This window comes from Myotis nattereri (assembly GCF_964212035.1).
Source record: "Myotis nattereri genome assembly, chromosome: 12".
Lineage (NCBI taxonomy): Eukaryota > Metazoa > Chordata > Mammalia > Chiroptera > Vespertilionidae > Myotis > Myotis nattereri.
This window is the reverse complement of record NC_138087.1, coordinates 39198056-39218951: the sequence shown is the minus strand read 5'-3', so window position 1 is coordinate 39218951 and position 20896 is coordinate 39198056. Positions and strand designations below refer to the sequence as shown.

Here is a 20896-nt window from a genome sequence, read left to right as displayed (position 1 = left end):
TCCAAATGTGCTTTCTGCTTCCTTGACTGGGATGTTTTTAGTCACAACTAATGAAGTACTCTGTATGGCTTGTTGCCAAGGCAAGCCCACCTTGCCCTTCACAGTGGAACTTACCAGAAAGCTGCCAGGTGTTAGGATCTGGGATCACTTGGTTATTTTAATAAATACTTTGATGTGCTTACTGTGTGCCAGGTATTGTAAATACTTTCCAATTATCATTTCATAATAACCCATATTTTACAAATGAAGAAACAAGCACATAAAGGTAAAGTGACTTGGCCAATGCTAGATAGCTAGGAGTGGCAGTCTGAGGGCTAATAATCTAATGAGTGACTTATAATAATTAAAATGCAAGAGAAAGACCCAGCCCCGGGAGGGGGTGGGAGCGGTAAGAAGGGCTGTCTGCATGGTTGGAGTCACCAGACTAAGAAGCATAAATGCTCAGAGCCTGGAGAGGTCAGATTTAATTCCGGCATCGGCAGGAGGCCTGCAGAGGGGCCAGTCCCAGGCTGGCATGTAGGCTCAGCCGGTCACTGCTGTGTTTATAACAGGTACTGCAAGCCGGCACTGTCCCTCCCTTGAGGTTATGGTTAGAGAACTGGAGTTGGTAGGAACTTCTTGCAACCAACTTTCCTCTCCCTTCATTCTGTAAGTGATAAATGTCCTACTAACCTTACTGTGTCATCAGAAGAGAGTTTTCTAAATCAGCCAAAACGCATCTAACAAAAGTCTCTTCTCAGTGGTCATGTAACATTTGGTGTCCACCTGCAGAACTGGAAATAAAAACGTGAGGAAACAGCCCGAGCCAGTTTGGCTCAGTGGATACAGCAATTGTCGTCAGTTCCATTGCCATCAAGGGCATGTACCTTGGTTGCAGGCTTGATCCCTGGCCCTGGTTGGGGCGTGTGCGGGAAGCAACAAATCAATGTGTCTCTTTCACACCAATAAGTTCTCTCTCTCTCTCTTTCTCCCCTTGCCCTCCACTCTAAAATAAAATCAATGAAAAAATATCCTTGAGTGAGGATTTAACAACAACAACAAAACCTTGAGGAAACAGCTATTTTAGTTTCTTGTGAATTTAAATTAAGATGCCTTATTTTGAGTGTTTGAACACAGCCAGTCTCTCACATCTTGGAAAGTGAAAATCCTCACTCAAAATTACAGGGGGAAAAGACAAGGCAAATGAGTGAAGAGGAAGAGAACTTGTGTGGGTATTACTGCATCTCCATTAAAAGCATCATCTGAACGTCATCTGGTCTGAGATGTGACAATGTGGATGGGGGCAGCCATCGAAGAGCTGAGGCCCGAGCCTTCGGTTCTCTGTCAGTGCTATGGGCAGAAACGATGGCTCTACTTTTTAGCCATTCGACCTCAGGAAAGTTACCTAATGTTGTAAAGCACCCTGCATCTGTCAACTAGAGAAAATAAACACAATGTCAGGGTTGATTTTCAGGGTTGCTGTGAGAATTAAGCGACTTCATTCACGTAAGGACCTTAACACAGACTCTTAATATGGTCCAATAAAGAGCTATTATTGTAGTTGTTCTAATTATTATTAACCGTTTGACTAGTACGATGATAAAAAAAGTCTCCCACAGCCAGTGCCTTTGAGAAGGAAACTTAGCCAAAGACTTCAAGGATAAACACCATAGGCAGACATGGACATAAGCCCGCCACTTTCCCTACTGGGAATACTTCAGTTATTAAACTGCGAAAAATGGCTCAAACACAGGGCCAGGATTCATGTTAGGGAGAACAACACAACTAATCACTGTGTGCTCATAGCACACACAACAAGCAGAGGCTGGCAGTACCTGCGGGCCGTGACGACAGAGTGGAACAGGGGGAAGGACAGGGGCTTGGGCCCCAGAGACCTGTGCTCTGGCTTCAATCCCATTGGCAAGTCCTGTGACCTTGGATAGGTCACAGAAGGCTCTGCATTTCTCCTTCCTTACAGTTTAGATAAATCTGTATGCTAATGGGTCCTCTGAACTTCACAGATGGATGGCTCTTAAATGTGAATGGTAAGCAGTTTGAGGGGAGGGGCTGTGGCTAGAGACAACTGTTCACCCCTCTCCTGGGTCTATAATACTCTCCTGGCAGGAAGAAAGGGGCACAGAACTTCGGTCCGATCCACTGGCTTGGCCTCTGAGGCTTGGAATGTTGGAGTCATCATTTAGGAAGCCTTTGCCAGCTGTCCCTCTGCGTGCAAATGAGCAGTGACTTTTCCTCTGACCACCTACCCTTCTCACAATGTTCCCAGTGTCTCCAGGGCCAGCAAAGCAGGAGACGGAACAGCACGGTGATGTCGGTAAAGGCATCTTTGATGGTAAAGTAGAAAGACATTGGAATGCAGCAGGGCTTTCGATCCTTATGCATAATCAGAGCTTTAGCTTTGCTACCAACTGTGCAGGAAATCATGAAAAGAATTAATATTCATGAGTCTAACCAATTTCCACATCAAATTGTTCTTAACTTTGAGATAACACACTTTATTTGCCTCTGCCTTTCTCAGTGCTCAATGCATACCTTCTTTATTTCTTTATTTTTTAAAAAATATATTTTATTGATTTTCTACAGAGAGGAAGGGAGAGAGACAGAAAGTCAGAAACATCGATGAGAGAGAAACATCGATCAGCCGCCTCCTGCACATCCCCCACCGCGGGATGTGCCCGTAACCCAGGTACATGCCCTTGACCGGAATCGAACCTGGGACCTTTCAGTCTGCAGGCCAACGCTCTATCCACTGAGCTAAACCAGTTTCGGCAATGCATACCTTCTTTAAAAGAACAGAGTTCCTACTAGGAAAGAAAAGCCAAGGATCAAAACTTCAGAATGTAAACCCCACTATTTGCCTGGGAAGCATGTACCCACAACAGTTTCTCTTCGTTCCTGTGAAGTGCACACACTGACTCAGAACTGCACAGTGAAATACGTGCTCCCAATCATCAGGTTCAGCAGATGCTTTACACACAGCACTATTTTCCTTCGCTTCCTGGTCAGTTTTTGAAGTGCTCTTAAAAAGAAAAAGAATGGATCGCCACTGGAGTTTTTGAAGTTACAGAGAATAATCCTTTTTAAAAAGGAACAATTCTAAGGACAGCACTTTCTCGCTGCAGGATGCGATTTTGGAGTGGAGACATCCAGGCATTAATCAACACCTTTCAGAGTCAAGGATTCGAAAAAGACGGGTGGAATGACAACCGCTAGTTGAAATACTTACAGCTGATTAAAGTGCAGTTATATATAGCATAATGTTTAAAAGCAAAACAACCACTTGGCCTTAACAGAAAAAAAATGATTCATAAAGAAAGAAAGGGAACAACCCCGATGTGAATGATAACATGGATGTTCAACTCCTCTCCTTTGCAGGCTCTGGAAGTAGATGTTAAACCCTAGCAGGCTAGATGAGGTTTGGAATCCTATGTATTTGTTGCTTCAAGAGATACCATGAGGACTAGGAGGGCTGTCAAGGAAGACAGGATAGAAACAACATCTGATCGTTTCTCTTCAGTTTGCTGGTAAGGTTTCCCCGTGGAATAGTCAGGGTTGAACACGGTAGGTGGGAGAAACAGGAACACTGATTTTCAGGAGTTGGGATGCCATTATTTGTCTTGAGGGTTCTTAGCACCTTTGTGTCTTTCCCGCACCTTTTCCATACTACTTCCCTAAGGCAGTGGTAAGATATGAGGCTTGTCTGTGGCTTCTCCTCTCCATGAAGGCTAACAGCTGGAATACCCACAGGCAGACAACTGCAGAGATGAGGGAAGCAGAGGGTAGTGAGCTGGGTTCACGCTTCTCCCCTCAGCGGAGCAAAACCAGGACCCAATGTAGCCAGGTGGTGCCAGAGCTAGTGGTTTTTCTCTTTTTTTATTTTTATTGATTTCAGAAAGGGAGAGATAGAAACATCAATGATGAGAATCATTAATCGGCTGCCTCCTGGACGCCTCCTACTGGGGATCAAGCTCACAACCTGGGCATGTGTCCTGACTGGGAATCGAACCATGAATTCCTGGTTCATAGGTGGAAGCTCAATCACTGAGCCATGTCGGCTGGGCCAAAGCTAGTGGTTTTTCAAAAGAATCTGGGTATTTTCGTGAAACTGCTTGATTCTTAATTGTTAGCTTATTTAAAAACATTCTGGGTTCACCAACATGCTTTTCCCTGGCTTGCTTTGTTAGCAGGGCACCCATTGATTATGGTAAAGGCTGCGGGCTGCTGGCGGGCCAGCTGGGTGGTGTGCTCAGGGCTGATTCCCAATGTCCAGCCGGTGCGCACGCCCCCAGCCTTTCCACAGAGTTTGTCAGCACTCGGTTCCCTCCATCAAATCCCTTTCTGAGTAAGACAGAATTGTTTCTTGTTCTTGTCACTGAACCCAACCTAGGCTGACAGATGTGAAATTGCAACTTGGAGATATAATGCCAAAAAAGATGTATTTCAAACAATTCATTTCAACAACAAAACAAAACAAAAGAGAAAATCATAGAGAACATTTATGTTTTTCATATTCAAATAAATGATAACCAGGGTCAGCATAAATAAAGGACCAAGAATTACACCACGGCCCGGAGCATGCAGAGGTAGGGCATGCACTGGGGGCTCCCACACTGGCCAGGAGGGCTGGGAGTCAGCAGGAGGCAGTGCCGGACCCGGGGAGAACCTTATAAATTCCCAAGAGTTGAATACCTTAGCCAGTGGTTCTCAACCTTCTGGCCCTTTAAAACAGTTCCTCATGTTTTTACCCCCAACCATAAAATTATTTTCGTTGCTACTTCATAACTGTAATTTTGTTACTGTTATGAATTTTAATGTAAATATCTGATATGCAGGATGGTCTTAGGCGACCCCTGTGAAAGGGTCGTTCGACTGACAAAGGGGTCGCGACCCACAGGTTGAGAACCGCTGCCTTAGACCAACACTGGATACCTAACCACAACCACTGACACCCAAACAAACAAACACAACCCTTTAATTTTTATGCTGAAAGTTCTTGCAAATAATTTAATAGCATACCCAATTATATGACCCTGATAATGAGAACAGAAGCAAGCCGTAAGTCACCACCACGGCTTCATATGAGAATTGTTTTGACCTTGCAAAGAACTTCCTGTGACTTTTCAACCATCTTTCAAGTCTATTTACATTTGAGAGCAAGAGCAGCTGGACCATGCAGATAAAAAAAACATACCTGTTGCTTGGCTAATTTACATAACAAATTCGAACAGTCAAAGTACACATTAATATAGGTATACGTCACCTTAAATTTTTCTAATCCAAGGAAGCTAACCAAATCACTTTTGCAGTTCAGGTGAGCCGAATAATTTATGATGGAGCCTCATTTGTTGGCCTTCCCACAGAGCTATCCAAACTGCAGCCCAGCTGAGATTGGTGGCTCACCTGGCGATTTGTTCCACTTCTCTAGACCTAGCCTGGCTGCCTCACCTGCTGTCACCTAACTTGTATCCAGCCAAGAGAGAAAGAAACAGCGACAAAAAAGTATTTCTACAGAAGCTCCAAGCCTTCACTTGCCAAAGGACTGAGCTATAATCTATAAATATGTATATATTAAAAATGAATCTATCAGATCGAATGAATCAAGCTGCTAGCTAGCCTGAAGGTGGAAAATGACTTACAGTGTAAGAAGCACTTTACCTGCACAACTTTGATCTTGATTCTCGAGAGCTAGATTTCAACAAGAACTTGTTCAATATTTAACAGATAATTATTGAGAGTATGTACATAGTAGTCCCTGTCCTCAAATGAAAGCTAACTATAAAACTGTGTATGTAAAAACAGAAAAAGTAAAATAGCTAATTCCACAGACAATGCTGTGACCTCTTTGTGAAGATATTTTCTATTCCTAGAAACAATGTTTGGGAACATTCTGTTTAACAAGGAAAAATATCTAATAAATTAGTTTCCTATGTAAGAAATCTCAGTAACCCACCTCAGTGCTCACATTTACATTAGGTGTTTGAGAGTCACTATATTAGTTTCCCATTGCTGCTGTAACAGATGATCATAAACATAGAGGCATAAAACAATAAACATCTATTACCTTACAACGCTGGTAGTCAGACGCCCTGTGTTCCTTTGAGGAGACTCTCAGGCAGAATTAGTTGTCTTGCCTTTTTTGGCTTCTAGATTCTGCCTGCATTCCTCATCTCATGGCTTCCTCCTCCACTTCCAAAGCCAGCATTGTGTCATCTTCAAAGCTTTCTCTCTGACCTCTGCTCTGGCATCACATCTCCTCCTCTGACTCTCATCTTCCTGTCTTCCTCTTCTAAGGCCCCAGTGATTACCACTGACCTCTCTGAATAATTCAGGTTACTCTTCCCACCTCAGGATCTTTAACTTAATCAAATTGGCAAAGTACTTTTGCTATAGAAGGTAATATAGTCATGGGTTCGGGGGATTAGCGTGTGAACAGTTTTGGGGGGCATTATTCTGTCTATCATAGTCACTAATGTCACTCATATGAAAAGACAGTATTCAAATACCTTTGCAGCTATCTCTGCAATATTAACCAAGATTGCTTGCTTAAAAAATCCATTCATAAGAAATTACTAAAAAAAGAGAGAGAAAATAAACACATGAGACCACATCAAACTACACCAAAGAAGTGTTTGCATAGTGAAAGAAGCCATCAACAAAATGAAAAGAAAGCCTACTGACCGGGAGACGATATTCCTCACTGATGCATCCTGTAAGGGGTTAATATCCCAAACAAATTAGGCAACTCATAACTTAACAGCAAAAACCCCTCCAAATAATCAAATTAAAAACTGGGCAGATGACCTGAATAGACATTTCTCCAAAGAGGACATGCAGGCGGCCAACAACATATGAAAAGATGCTCAGCATCACTAATCATCATGAAAGAAATGCAAATTAAAACCACATGGAGATATTACCTCGAACTCGTCAAAATGGCTATCATCAGTAAATCAAAAAGCAGCAAGCGCTGGTAAGGATGTGAAGAAATGAGAACCCTTCTGCACTATTGGCGAGATTGTAAATTGATGTAGCTACTATGGACAACATTATGGAAGTTCTTAAAAAACACACCAAAAATAGAACTACCATTTGACCCAGCAATTCCACTCACTACTGGGTAGTTATCTGAAGGAATCCAGAACACTAATTCGAAAAGACATATGCACTCCTATGTTAACTGCAGTATTATTTACAATAGCTAAGATAGGGAAGTAACCTCGGATCCATCAATAGATGAATGGATCAAGAAGATGTGGTATGTATATATGTATGTATGTATAATGGAAAATTACTCAGCCATAAAAAAATAGTATCTTGCCATCTGTGATAACATGGATGAACCTAGAGGGTATTGTACTAAGTGAAATAAGTCAGACAGAGAAAGACAAATGCCACATGATTTCACTTACATGTGGTCGCCAAATGGGAGGGGATTTAGGAGGACAAGTCAAAAAGGTGAAGGGATTAAAAAGTACAAATTGGCAATTATAAAAATAGACATGAGGATGTAAAGTACAGCACAGGGAATATAGTCAATAACATTGTAATGACTATGTATGGTGCCAGATGGGTACTAGACCTACCAGGGTAATCACTGTGCAAGGTATATAAATATCTAATCGCTCTGTTGTTCGCCAGAAACTAATGTAATATAGCACATTAACTGTAATTAAAAAATAAATTTAAAAATCATTAAAATAAAAATGATGAAGGATTTGTCTTCTTCCATGGAGCCAAACATAATGATTAACGTAAGAAAAATCAGAGGAGTTTTTCCCCAAGGTGCATTTCTTGCCACAGTAAAAATCAAGCAACAATGTTCTCTCCTCCTTACTTACAGAGGAGCAGGTGACAGGCACATCCTGGTTGTTAGGGACAGCATGTTCTCATTCAGAGATATTGATCTAGTTGTGATGTTGATGTGGTAACAGCCAGTGTGGCAGTTTGATCGCGCCAAGTATTACCTGTTTGAATACAGCGTCGTCCTGTCGTGTGGATACTGTTCATTGACATATAAGGAAGAGGATGAAATGGTGGTCGTCAGGGAAGCAGCTTCAAACAGGGATGGCGTGCTAGGCACCAGGTCTGGCCTGTGCTGGGATCCCAGCGCTGGAAAACAAAAGCAGCACATCATGAATCTCAGTAAGAAATGAAGCTCTCGTGTCTATAACCATTTCAACGAGTCAAAATCATTCATTTTACATATTAGGCTGCAACTTAAATTATGAATTAACTGAGCTCCAGTGAACTGCAGCAGAAATGTAAAATAGTTTCTTGCAAACAGGTTAAACAGGAAGGAAAATGCATTAATTTACAAAGTGGCTTATGGAAATGACGCGATGAGTGATCTTTGAAAAACCTAATAAAGTGATTTACTGTTTCAAAAGATGACATACAAAGCTCCTAGGGGCTTCAGGAGATAATTCAACAGAGATTGAAAGGATGATTGGCAAATGTATAAACACAAAGCAAACCTGATTTCCCTCCCCAGGCTATGCACGTATCTGTGATTCTCAATTTGGATCTAAGAACTGAGACTTTGTAAGAGCCAGGAAACACGTCGTACACGCTACAGCCAGCTAGTTATACTTGAACCACGTTGGAGCCCACACATCTTTGAACACTATCCCTGGCTCTTCTTGACATCACATTTTAATAGCAAGGCTGCCTTTTTAAAAATGAGAAAATTCTTATTTCTTTTTTAATATGCAAGTATCTATGAAAATTCTTATCCAAGAGACCTCCCTCATCAGGAAAGCAGAATACTCAAGGCTGAGGAGTGACCCATGCCTACTCTCAAGATTCCATGTGCATTTTTGAATCTGCATCATTTTCTTTTTTAAAAAAATTTATCTTTATTGTTGAAAGTATTACAGATGGCACCCCTTTTGTTCCTCTATTAACCCCTCCCTGCGCCTCCCCCTCCCTCCAGGCCTTCACTGCACTAAAGTCTGTGTCCAGGGGTTATGCGAATATGCATAAAAGTTCTTTGGTTGATCTCTTCCCACCCACCCCCGCCTCCCTGCTTCCCTCTGAGATTCATCTGTCTGTTCCATGCTTCTCTGTCTCTAGATCTGTTTTGTTTGACAGCTTATTTTGTTCATTAGATTCCACATATAAGTGAGATCATTTTAAATCATCTTATCCTAAACTTTACACAACTGCACATCCATTACTGGCCAGCCTGTCAGAGACAGTCCTTTAAGCAAAGGATGGCCACACGGAACAGAGCGTCTCTAAAAGGAGGCCTGGGAGTGCCCAGAGAGCGAGGATAATGGGCGGACCCACCCTATTCTTAAAGTTCTGCTGTTGGGTAGGAGGTAGATATTTAATTTTTTAATTTTTATTGGGATAGAATTGACATATAACATTACACTAGCTTTAGGTGTACAGCATAATGATTTGATATATGTGCATACTGCCAAATGATTAACACAAGAAGTTCAGTTAACACCCATAGCTACAACCCATAACACATAGTTACATTTTTCTTCTTGTGAGGAGAACTGCTAAGATCTCCTATCTTAGCAACCTTCACATATGCAACAGAGTATTGTTAACTAGTGTCACTAGGCTTTACTGTGGATTCTTTCTAATCATTCTCCCAAACTAAACTAAGAGACAGTAATAAACACAATATCACTGGAAGGTATTTCTGGTATTCCATTATAGGCACAACAGACTCAAAATTACGTACTTTCAGGAAGTGTGTGTGCATGGAGACTGATCCTAACAGGCACTATCACGTGAGTGTGATGTTTGGGATTTGGGGTTTGAACGGGGTATAGATGGGTTGGTAAACGAAGGAGACTTCTCATGACCCTAGTTTAATTAACTTGGGACTGGGAATTCCTAACCATGCCAATGTTTAATCTTATACTCAGGTTGCTCAATTTAGGGATAAATCTAACAAAAGTTAGGCAAAGAGAAAATTATAAAACTGATTCAATTCATTAAAGAGGACCTAAATAAATTGATAACTCGTTACATTGTGATTGTATGTATATATGTACAAGTATGTGCTTACATGTATTTTATGTGTTCGGAAAACATATATATCTACACGTAGAACAAGGTCTAGGAGTACAAACACCAAAATGCTCAGATGCGTTACCTTGAGGCAGTGGGTCTATATAGAGATCTTGTTTTTGAATATTTTACTGTCTTTTATTTATACCATAAATCATATGTTGAATTGTTCATGTGTTTTAAAACATTTTATGTTAACTGTATCATACTGTAAATACCCTTTAAGATTATATAATGGACTTTGTTTTTTAGAGCAGGTATTCTGTAAGCTCCCAACTGTGAGTTTACATGTATAAATAAAATCACAGGAATGTTTTCTTTCTTCTGCTTTAAAGTTCCGTATCTTTACCTTCTTCATCAAGGCTGCTGAAACTCTGCCCTTCTGTCAGCAAATCCCGCTTCTCATCTTTCCATTCTTGGCTGATGGAGGACACAATCTCCTGTGAGGTCGCCTTCAGGGCGGCGATGGAATTGCACCGTTTTTTAGAAGGCGAGGCCTTCAAAGCTAGACAAAGGAAAAAGGGGAGACAAACGAAGATACTTATTTTAAAGCCACATTAATATTCTATTTATTAATATTTTTATTATTAACATTTTAGTCATTATTTGAGTAGCATGCAAGAAACTTTTTGGTTTATATACATGAGGAAAGGGAAATGAAATTGTGTTTTGGCAATTTTATTTGTTCAAAATGACTTAACCTAAATCAGAATATCCTAGAATAAATTTGAGTTGAAATGTCTCCCCAGATTTTGAAATAAAAGTCTTATTTGAGGTGAAATTTAAATGTTTTGTTGCTAACTAGTTATTTTTCCTCCTCCAAGCAATTTTTTTTTTTTTTTTTTTTTTTTTTTTTTTTTTACTGCTGGGAGGAGGCTGGGTGGTGGGTAAATGCAGATGGTAAGCTAAGGAGAATTCTCATGACCCTAGTTTTATTAACTTGGGACTGGGAATTCCTAGCCATGCCAATATTAACCTTATACTCATGTTGCCCAATTTAGCCAAGTTACTTCCGGTTGCTTTTTTCTTGCAGCAACTTTCCACTGAAATTTCCTGCCCTTTGGTTCTTTTCTAGGTCATGATTATGTCAGATGTATAATTCACTTCTGATGTTTGTATAACAGTATTCTACAATTCCAGAAGTGTCTTGGGAATGTGAACCAAGGCAAATGTACTTCCCCATCAACCATGCTCACAAAGGCTGTGACTTTATTTCTGACACATCAGGTGGCCCTGCCTCGGCTGCAGCTGGACCATCCCCATTTATGTTCACTCTTTTCTTTTTTAAAAAAAGTGTTTTTCTTGATTTTAAATAGAGAGGAAGGGAGAATGGGGAGAGAGAGAGAAACATTGATCTCCTCCTACTGGGGATTGAGGCTGCAACCCAGGCATGTACCCTGACCAGGAACTAAATTGGCAACCTTTTGGTGCATGGTTTAACCCTCGACCACTGAGCCACACCGGCCAGGGTTACATTCACTCTTTGCTGCAATAATTCTTCATGGCTTTCCATGTTATAGAATTTCCTTGGAGGCTAGGGGGAGAGGGAAGTTGAGGCTTATTTATGTTGTGCTGTCCCCTGAACTTGTTTTTGGCAGTGTCTCTCCTCCTTGAGGTTTGCATATAGGGGTAACTTGACAGCAGATGCATTACAGTAATTGTGTTTGGCCTTGGGAATTTCAGAGAGTAGATTACACTGCTTATCGGGGGCCTTCCCATAGGCAGCTTGCAAGAACTTAATTGGAGAAGGACTTTGGGACACACAGATGAGGGAAGCATAGAGGGCAATCTCTCCACTGAACGAGAAGGGGCAGTTTATGTGTCCCATGAGGAGTCTTATCACCATTACAATATAATCACCATCATAAATAACTTTTGTAGAGGGCTTTAGAGTTTGGAAGCCAACATTCACATTGTCAAATTATCCACATGGTCGTCTAGGGAGACGGGCCCTTTTATAGGTCCAGAAACTGAGAGCAGAAACATGACCTGCTTAAGGTCACTGAGCTAGAAATCATGAAACCCCAGGTGTTCATTTTTACTTGTTATCTAGTTGGGGGTTCATTTCCTAGCTCTCTTAGCATTCTATTTTCTAGCTAAAGTGAAGGGGGGAAGATAAAACTAGAGTTTGTTTTTCTTTGAGGGGAGGAGATTTTAAAAACGGATCAAAATTGATTTTCATGGTAAATAAGTGGCCCAAATAGATCACATTTTCTTTTTCCTCCTCATCCTATCAAAACAGTGGTCGCATTTGCTTCACAGGTCTGAAGTAATATCCCATACACTGGCTTTTGCTTTAATACTGTGTCTACTAATTTATAAAAAAAATTTTAATAAAACAATTGGCAGATGGTTTGGGTTAGCTGGTCACTTTCTTTTGTGCCACAGAAACTCCTGGATTTGTCTTTGGCTAAAAACAATATCTGGGGATAGGTATCCCATGTCCCTTTGTAGCCCTACATCCTGCCACTCAACAGCCTCTACACCTACTGCTTTCTACCTCACCTATCTGCCATTCCATGAACCTACCCCTGGGCCTTTGTATATGCCGTTCCTTCTCCTCGAGATGCCCTTCTTGCCTCCTTTCCTAATGAACATTTGATTGGCCTATATTTTCAGGACTTTGTTTAAAAATTCTTTCTGGGAAGTTCTTTTGGAAGAACTGCTTTTATTTTTCTCTGTGTACCTATAGTAGTGCATGCAAAAACACTTTTCACCATTGTTATATTATAAATCTGTAACATGGTCCAATCCCTGACTCAAGACAGACTTTCTATATTATTAATGCTTAGCATAGTACCAGGTATGTAATAGGTGCTCAAATGTTGGTTGAATGAATGTATTCTTGTCCTAAAATCTTAGGACAGTTGATTTCTAACAAATTAATGTACCATTTAGTCATTTCAAGAAACTAAGTTTTAGTACAGTTAGACATATTATCTGAGTAGAGAATTTCAGTGAGGTTTCAACATTATGGGAACTAAAATTTCCAGAATAATTTATAGGAATTTGCAGACATTATTACATTGGCTGCATGACTCAAGTCTGGGTGAGATGAATGGATTTAAGTAGGTTAAACAGGCACTGGGTAGCTCAGTTGGTTAGAGCAACTTCCCAATACCAAGGTTGCGGGTTCTACCTCAGGTCAGGGCACATACAAGAATCAACTAATGAATGCTTAAATAAGTGGAACAACAAATTGATGTTTCTGCCGTAGCCAGTTTGGCTCAGTGGATAGAGCGTTGAACTGTGGACTGAAGGGTCCCGGGTTCAATTCCAGTCCAGGGCACATGGCCAGGCTGCAGACTCAGTCCCCAGTAGGGGGTGTGCAGGAGGCAGCCAACCAATGATTCTCTCTCATCACTGATGTTTCTATCTCTCCCTCTCCATTTCTCTTTGAAATCAATAAAAATGTTTTAAAAAAATGGATGTTTTCCCTCTCCCTCTCTCTCTCTCTCTCTCTCTCTCTCTCTCTCTCTCTCTCTCGCAAATCAATTTTTTTTTAAAAGAAGGTTAAGCAAACTGATTTGAAAAAAAGAAATTTGAAAACCAGGTACTGTTTTCAGTATTAGTACAGCAGAGTTTTCACCTACAAAGTATGCCTTTAGGCATTAAGGGCTTTAAATTAATCACAGTTGATAAAACATCCTGAAGTTGTACTTTCACTTGTCAGTCTTACTAATTAAATTACTACTGCTTGAAATGTTGGTAGTAGATGAAAAGTCCATTCATTTGTCTGATTATTAATCAAATAATGATTGAGCGCCTACAGTGTGTCAGGAAATGTGCCAGGTGCTGGGAATATAGATGTATATATGAGAGCACCAGACGCAGTCACACTTTTAAGCAATTCACAGTCTAGTGGGGAAACAGAAAAACAGCTTTCATAGCAGAGTATGGTAAATTCCATGGCAGAAGCACCATCTAAACTGAGACATGAAGGAAGACCAGGGGAGGGATGGAGAGAGATGCCACGGATTGTAGCATTAATTTCTATACTAGTAAGAAAGCAAACCTCCCAAGATGGGGACTCATGGAGGAAACTCACTAAAGCTGGGACACCAGGGGCCACATGCTCCATAACCTACTAGCCACGGAAAGTCATGCTTTCCCAGCCTTGCAAAGGGCAAAGGAAGGTGGAAAATCTTCCTTGAAAATGTGACCACTAGTTGGTAGTCAACCAGACCTGCAGGCTGAGTAAGCACTATCTTAAGGTTCCTCTGAGGCAAACAAGCAAACAAAACAAAAACCTTAGAAAATTTAATTGGTCTAAATTTGAGACCAATTTTAAGATTCCATGGAGAGAATCAAATGTGAAACAAAAGTTTTTCTTAAGACTAAAAAAGGCTAAAAAAAGAATGATATCTTTAATATGTAGAATTCATATAAATCATTTGAAAAAATGAACATCTAATATAAACGAGCAAATTATCACAAAGCTCAATTCTCAAGGGAATGGCATATGGCTAATAAACATGAATAATGATTGAACTTGACCAGTACTTAAGAAACACAAAATAAAACAACCAGATAACATTTTTTACTTATCAGCATAGCATAAGTTACAAAGAATAATTCTGGCTAAGGGCTGGAAGGGTTCAGATTGCTTTGGAAGCCTACAGTGATATAATCCATCTCTGCAGTTATGTGCATTTTAACTCCCTAATCCTCCTTCTTGAAATGTATCCTTAAAAAATAATCATAACTTTGGACACAAAATTTTTCTAAAATGATGTTCATAAAATATTAATTAGAAACAAAAAGGAGAAACAATTTAAGTGTCCAATAATGAAAGATAGTTAAATAGATGATGGCATGCCATATAATGTTAATGTATTGCAATTTTATTTTATTACATATATATTCTTATCACAAAATTCACCTCTAAATTTTAAAAAATTTCCCTGTGTTTTCTTCTTTCACTTATTGGTAGTTTAAGAGTGTGTTATTAAATTTTCACATATTTTTAAATTTTCCAGTTTTTGCTCATTTATTCATTCCACTGTGATTAGAAAAAAAGAGGATTAAAAAGTACAAACTTCCAGAAATAAGTCACAGAGGTGTAATATGCACCATAGGGAATATAGTCAATAAAATCATAATATGTTGATCAATGTCATCCAAATAATTTTAATTAAAAAATAACTGTGGCAGATGGTTACTAGACTTATGGTAATCACTTCATATGATATAAAAATGGTTAATCCCAATGTTGTACATTTGAAATGAATCTATTGTATGTTAACTATAATTAAAATAGATTAAAAAAGCTTCTTTGTATAATTTCAGTCTTTAAATTTATTGAAATTGTTTTGTGACTATCCTGAAGAATATTTTATGAGAATATTCACTGTTAAGATTTTTATATATTCCATTAGAATTTTGTTGTACATGTAGGTGGGCAGACCAATAAGTATGAGCGAATAAATCTATAAGGACTAAGTGTACCTTTAATATACCATTTTTATTTGTTGCATATTATTCTATTACTTGATTATATCATAATATATTTAGTTAACCAACATATTATAGGGTTAAACATTTAGCTAGTTTCCAAACTTTTCCATTACAAAATAGGACTTTAATGATTATGACATCAATAAGTACCTGACTGTGACACTTAATATATTATTGATTACTGCTTCTGGAAAGTAAATTAACTCTTCCAATAAAAAATTGTGCAAAGATACACATACTGAAGTCAGCATGTATGTGCTAAAAGTAAAAAAAAAAAAAAAAAAAAAATTATTAAGAATCTTACCTTGAATTTTCTTAAAAACTCGGGAATTCATAAACTTCAGAAATCTGTCTGCATAAAAGCTTGGTCTGTGAACGGAAACAGTGTCCTGAAAAGACAAATCAGGTAGCACAGTTTACCTCTCAGACAGTTCATTTCAAGCTCGAAGAAAGTGCTATGCACTGGCTCTCTGTGGGCCAAGGCCCTGAACTAGAAGGTGTGGGTGTGGAGAGCCGGAAAGAGCAATGCCTGGGTCCCATGGGGCCCAGGAGTTGGGCTGCGGGAGGAGGATCACAATCTGAGCAAAGATTCCAGATTCTCATGATGAAATAAAGTACTAAGAGGGGCAGGTGGGAGACAGCAAAAAGGCTCTGCTTTATAAACCCAAATGGATCCTTATTCCATTGTGTGCCCTGAGGGGCTTTTAAATTCTTTTCTACAGACAGGCAGCCAGTGCCTCAAGTCATCTGGAAGGAAGAGGAACACTTTTAGTCAGAACAAAAACTGGGGATGGAAACAAGCAAAACAACCCTAATGTAAGAGTGATATCTAGGCAAAAAAAAAGTGTGCTGGTTTCATTTCCCAGTAAGAAGGCGCACTGACACTGGGAAGCTGCCTGGGAGACAAGGCTGACAACTGCCGTCACACTGAATTATCTACTAATTAGGTAGAACTGAATTGCATTAAATTGTTGACCCAATTTGCTCATGCTTGGTAGGAGTCTTTAAGATGGAAGGGGCATTTTAATACAAATCTTACAAATCCAGGAAAGGAGAATGATGTAGGAAGTTAATCCTGTATGTTTATTCAGTAATCATTTACTATCCAAGAGATATATTCTAGAAATAGTATATTTGCTTATTTAATGCTCCATTTTGATTCCAGAATTGTGTATTCTAAGAAACTTCTAAAAATGTGTTTAGATTCAACCAAGTGTCTGCGGTGGGTCTGGAAGAGAGAGCACACATTGGACCGAAGGCCGGAGACCTGGTGCTGGTGTGAGTCCGAACTTCACAAGCTTTTGTGACCCTGGGAACAGAGTGTCTCAGTGTCTGTTTCTTCGTCTGTAGAACAGGGTGTCATTGTGAGGCATGCGGTCATACTGTAACCAGCCTGTTATGAAGGACATTGGCTAGAACAGCCCTCTTTAGCCAGTGATAAGGGTCCTGCAGACGATCGGGGATGCTGTCAATGTGGTGGGAAACATCCCACTGGTTGGACATGCTCTCCCCCCAGTATCCTGGCAGCTCCTGTCTGAACTGGACACATATTCCCCATGAGTACAGTAACTGAGAAACATCTTAGGGAGCAAGGTGATTAAGACCCAGCTTTGCCTTCCAAGAGAAGTTGGACTGTGGTTCTCTTTGGTATGAAGAAACACCTATTCTATAATAATAAAAGCATAATATGGTAATTAGACCGGACGTCTTTCCAGATGACCTTCCAGACAACCTTTTGGATGAAGCCGGGGCTGTGAGGGAAGCCTGGGTCCTGGTGCCTGCTGGCGGCCAAAGGGAAGCCCAGGTCCCAGGTGCCAGAGGGAAGCCAGTGCCAGCAGCCAGGGAAGGAAGGCCTACATTTGCACGAATTTTGTGCATCAGGCCTCTAGTTTTTTAAATAAGAGGCATGTTTGTTAACAGACATATATCTTAATTATTGCTTATAATTTCACAAATACATAAACACAGAGAATGTCTTAAAAAAATCAACACCAAAAAAAAAAAAGATGTGTTTTAACTAGACAAAGGTAGAGGTCTCTTAGAAGCATTTGACCAACAGAGGACCAGGCCATTCCGATCAGCAATCTCAGCTGGTAACAGGAATTAACTTTGTCTTGGAAAACAGAAGCGGGTATGAGAGGGAGTGTTCTTTCTCTCCCCTCCATGCTCAAGGCATTATGGAGTCCCTACTTTTCTCAGCTGAAAGGGAAAAACTTAAAGAAGGAATCTTTGGTCTGAATAATAAGCCTCACTTTAATTCTTAGAAACAGACTTGTGAACCTGTTGTTTACAAGTGCATTCCCACTGACGTCATTCCACGGCCTGTGGACAAAATGCAGATTTCCCACTGAAAGGTTCTTACCAGGCTTCCTCAGAACGGAGAAAGTATGTGTGCGAGGAGAAGAATAGTGTCTGTAATTTATCCCTTTTCAAAGGAAAGCACCTGCTAACATCTTTTACAATTTTGTGAGCAAATCTGGGACCCATGTATTCTTTGGAATTGTCACTGCAAGTTATTAACTGAGGGAGGCTGAGACCAGTGAATGTTCTGTCAGCGGCAGGAAGTTCAAGTCTAACATCAGATAGGAACACCCGTGTGCACAGGGGTGGGGATGGCAGGGAAAAGGGAGGGAAGGAAGGAGGGAGGGAGAGGGAGGGAAGGAGGCGGGGGGTGATGGTGGTGCTGCTTTTTGATAACTATTTTCTTGTTCTACCAATTCTGGGTTGAAAAGATATTCTTTTCTCAGGGAGCTTTAGTCATGTATAAATCCGTAACAACGGAAAAGCCTTCACTTCCCATGCCCTTATGTGTTAGGTTCATTATTTATTAAATCCTCACATTCGTCCTATGAGGCAGGTACAAGGTACTATGACTTTGCCCTGGTAGAGGTGAGAAATCAGACTAAGAGAGGCAAAATAACAAGCAATATGTCTGGGTCACATGGCTAGTCAAGTGGTGAATGCAGGGTTCAAATCCAGGGCTGCCTACCATCAAGGTCAGGTTCAAACCCATTCTGTAGCTTGGTCTTGTGAGAACTTCCAACTGTCCTACTGGTCTTGCCAGTGCCTATGAGAAGTCTCCATTTACTCATAATTTCTTCAGATTTCACACAGAAACAAGACAATTTGGCTTCCCTGGCCTTTGTGTAGCTACCAGGCTGGATGGCCTCTATTTGGATAGCTGTTCTAAGTTATGTTGTCTTCGTTCTTAGATTTGAACAAGCTGAGTCTGATTCTGAGTTGTAAAGACACTTGTTTCCTCTCCAAGTCTAGTGACACAGCTTTCCAGACATACTCTGAAGTCTTTGAGAAATCAGAAGGATATACAGTTTAATAAGGAACACGAAAGCCACTTACCCCATCATAAACAAGAGCTTTCCAGGAATGTTCTAACTTCTTCATTAGCCTAAGTGTAAACAGGCGGAAAAAGAAAATGAGAATGTAAAATCCCTCTCACTTGGTGAATTTTCAGAATCTTTTGTTGATGTAGTTTTTTTAAAATTATAAAAGACTCCCCCCAATTTCTTACCTATATGATTGCAGAATGTCAATAATGCCCATAAATAAAAGTAGTTTTTCTCCCCTATGGCTTTTAGCTGGAATCCCTCCCATTCTGTTGATAAAGCAAAAGAGAAAATATTTTGTAATATAAGAATAGGAAGTTAAAAGTCATTGCTAATAAATAGACTATAAATAAAAATGGACACTCTTTAGGAATTCTGGACTCTCTCTCCCTTCATCATATTGTTCCTGGTCTCAGTTAAGGTTTTCCTTGGAATCCAGCATGATGTAGTTCCCACAGATCAGAGTGACACCCAAGTTATCAGCTCTGGAGAACTGGGTAGAAAGAGTACAATTTTAAAAGTATTCCTATTTTAAAGCCATGAGCAAGAATTTTAAAGTATTTTAAAATATTGCTTTTTAAAAATGCAACACTTTTATATGATCACTATGAGATTTTTAAAATAAAATATAGAAAAGCACAAAGAAAAAGTGTATAAGGAATCCATTCTCAGGATGCAAAGATAACCTCTCTGAAATCAATAAAAATATATTAAAAATATGCTTTTATTGGTTTTAGAGAGAGAGAAAGGGTGAAGGAGAGATAGATAGATAGAAACATCAATGAGAACCATCAATTGGCTGCCTCCGGCACATCCCCTACAGAGGACTGAGCCTGCAACCCGGGCATGTGCCCTGGCTGGGAATTGAGCTGGTGACCTCTTGGTGCATAGGATGACTTTTAACCACAGAGCCACACCAGCTGGGCAAGTAATGTATATTTTAAGGACTGTAATATTTTACTATACTGATGGAAAATAAATAACTTGATTGTTTGACATTTAGATAGATTTGCAAGCAAGGATTTTTTTTACAGTTTAATATGTATGAACTTCCTTTATGAAAGTGAAATATGCTTGTGGTTTAGTCATTGTTGAAGAATACGAGAAGGCAGCCACTTACAGCCGAGGAAAATGATTTCTTCCTTTCAGTCTTCTTGCTCAGCTGGTACATGCATGTGATACAGTCAACCATTTCAATAATTTTCTTTGGTTGTAAGTATTTCTGCTAGTCGGTACTCACTTTATACAATAAGCTCACTAACCCCAAAGTTACTATCACATCTGGCAGTGGCGACGGACCACATCTGCCAGGGGAGAGATCTAGAACAACAGAATCCTCTTATGCAGATAAGAAGCTCTTAATTGGGGACATAATTCCAATCATGTACTTGCTTAAATACATGTTTATTTAAATTCAAAGTATGATGGGTGTTTGGAATATGTAGTAAATGGGGGTAAAAACGTTTTCAGCCATCATTAAAAAATAGAGCCATTGGGGGAAAAACCATGAGGGTGAAAGAATGATAACTCAAAGAATGGCTACCCATCCCGTCATCCACAGAGGAACAGAAATGAAGCCTGGCTTAGGCGGGCACTGGAAATGTCAAGGGGAACATTTTGTAAAGTATATGACTGTCTAACCACTATGCTGTACACCTGAAACTAATACAGAATAATACTGAATGTAAAAATTAATTAAAAAAAGAGCAGAGTTTGAGAGGAGAGAGACCCAGATATTTCTTCTCTGTTCCCTCCATGTTTCAGTCCAGGGTTCCAGCAATGGCTGCGTCCCACAGCCACGGTTCACTCTGCACCCATTCTCCAGGGACCGTGGGGCTCCTCCCGTTGCCCCTGTGCCTTGGAGTGGTACTAGTCTTTGAGCCCTGACTAGCTATTGCTGCGTCCCTTCACCCCACCCACACTTCTGTTATGAGCCCCTCCAATAAAGTATCTTCACTGGAAACAAACCAACAAACACAAAAGGAACTGAAACCCGGCTTAGTTCATTTCAGCATCAAGTAGGAATCTATTCCCCAAGAGCCACCATGAAAGTAACATGATTGCATTTC

The 20896-nt window shown here is 40.1% G+C and overlaps 1 protein-coding gene across 1 annotated transcript in view; it reads right to left on the bottom strand.

Moving 5' to 3' along the window:
* Positions 1–20896, bottom strand: part of PIP5K1B (phosphatidylinositol-4-phosphate 5-kinase type 1 beta) — a 281029-nt gene that overhangs the window by 58653 nt on the left and 201480 nt on the right. The window contains exons 9-13 of the mRNA XM_081103450.1: positions 19013–19096; positions 18841–18889; positions 15788–15872; positions 10376–10531; positions 7962–8106 (exon numbers count right to left, since the gene is read on the bottom strand). Of these exons, the coding sequence (XP_080959576.1) occupies positions 7962–8106; positions 10376–10531; positions 15788–15872; positions 18841–18889; positions 19013–19096 (519 nt within the window). The remainder of the gene's footprint in view (positions 1–7961; positions 8107–10375; positions 10532–15787; positions 15873–18840; positions 18890–19012; positions 19097–20896) is intronic.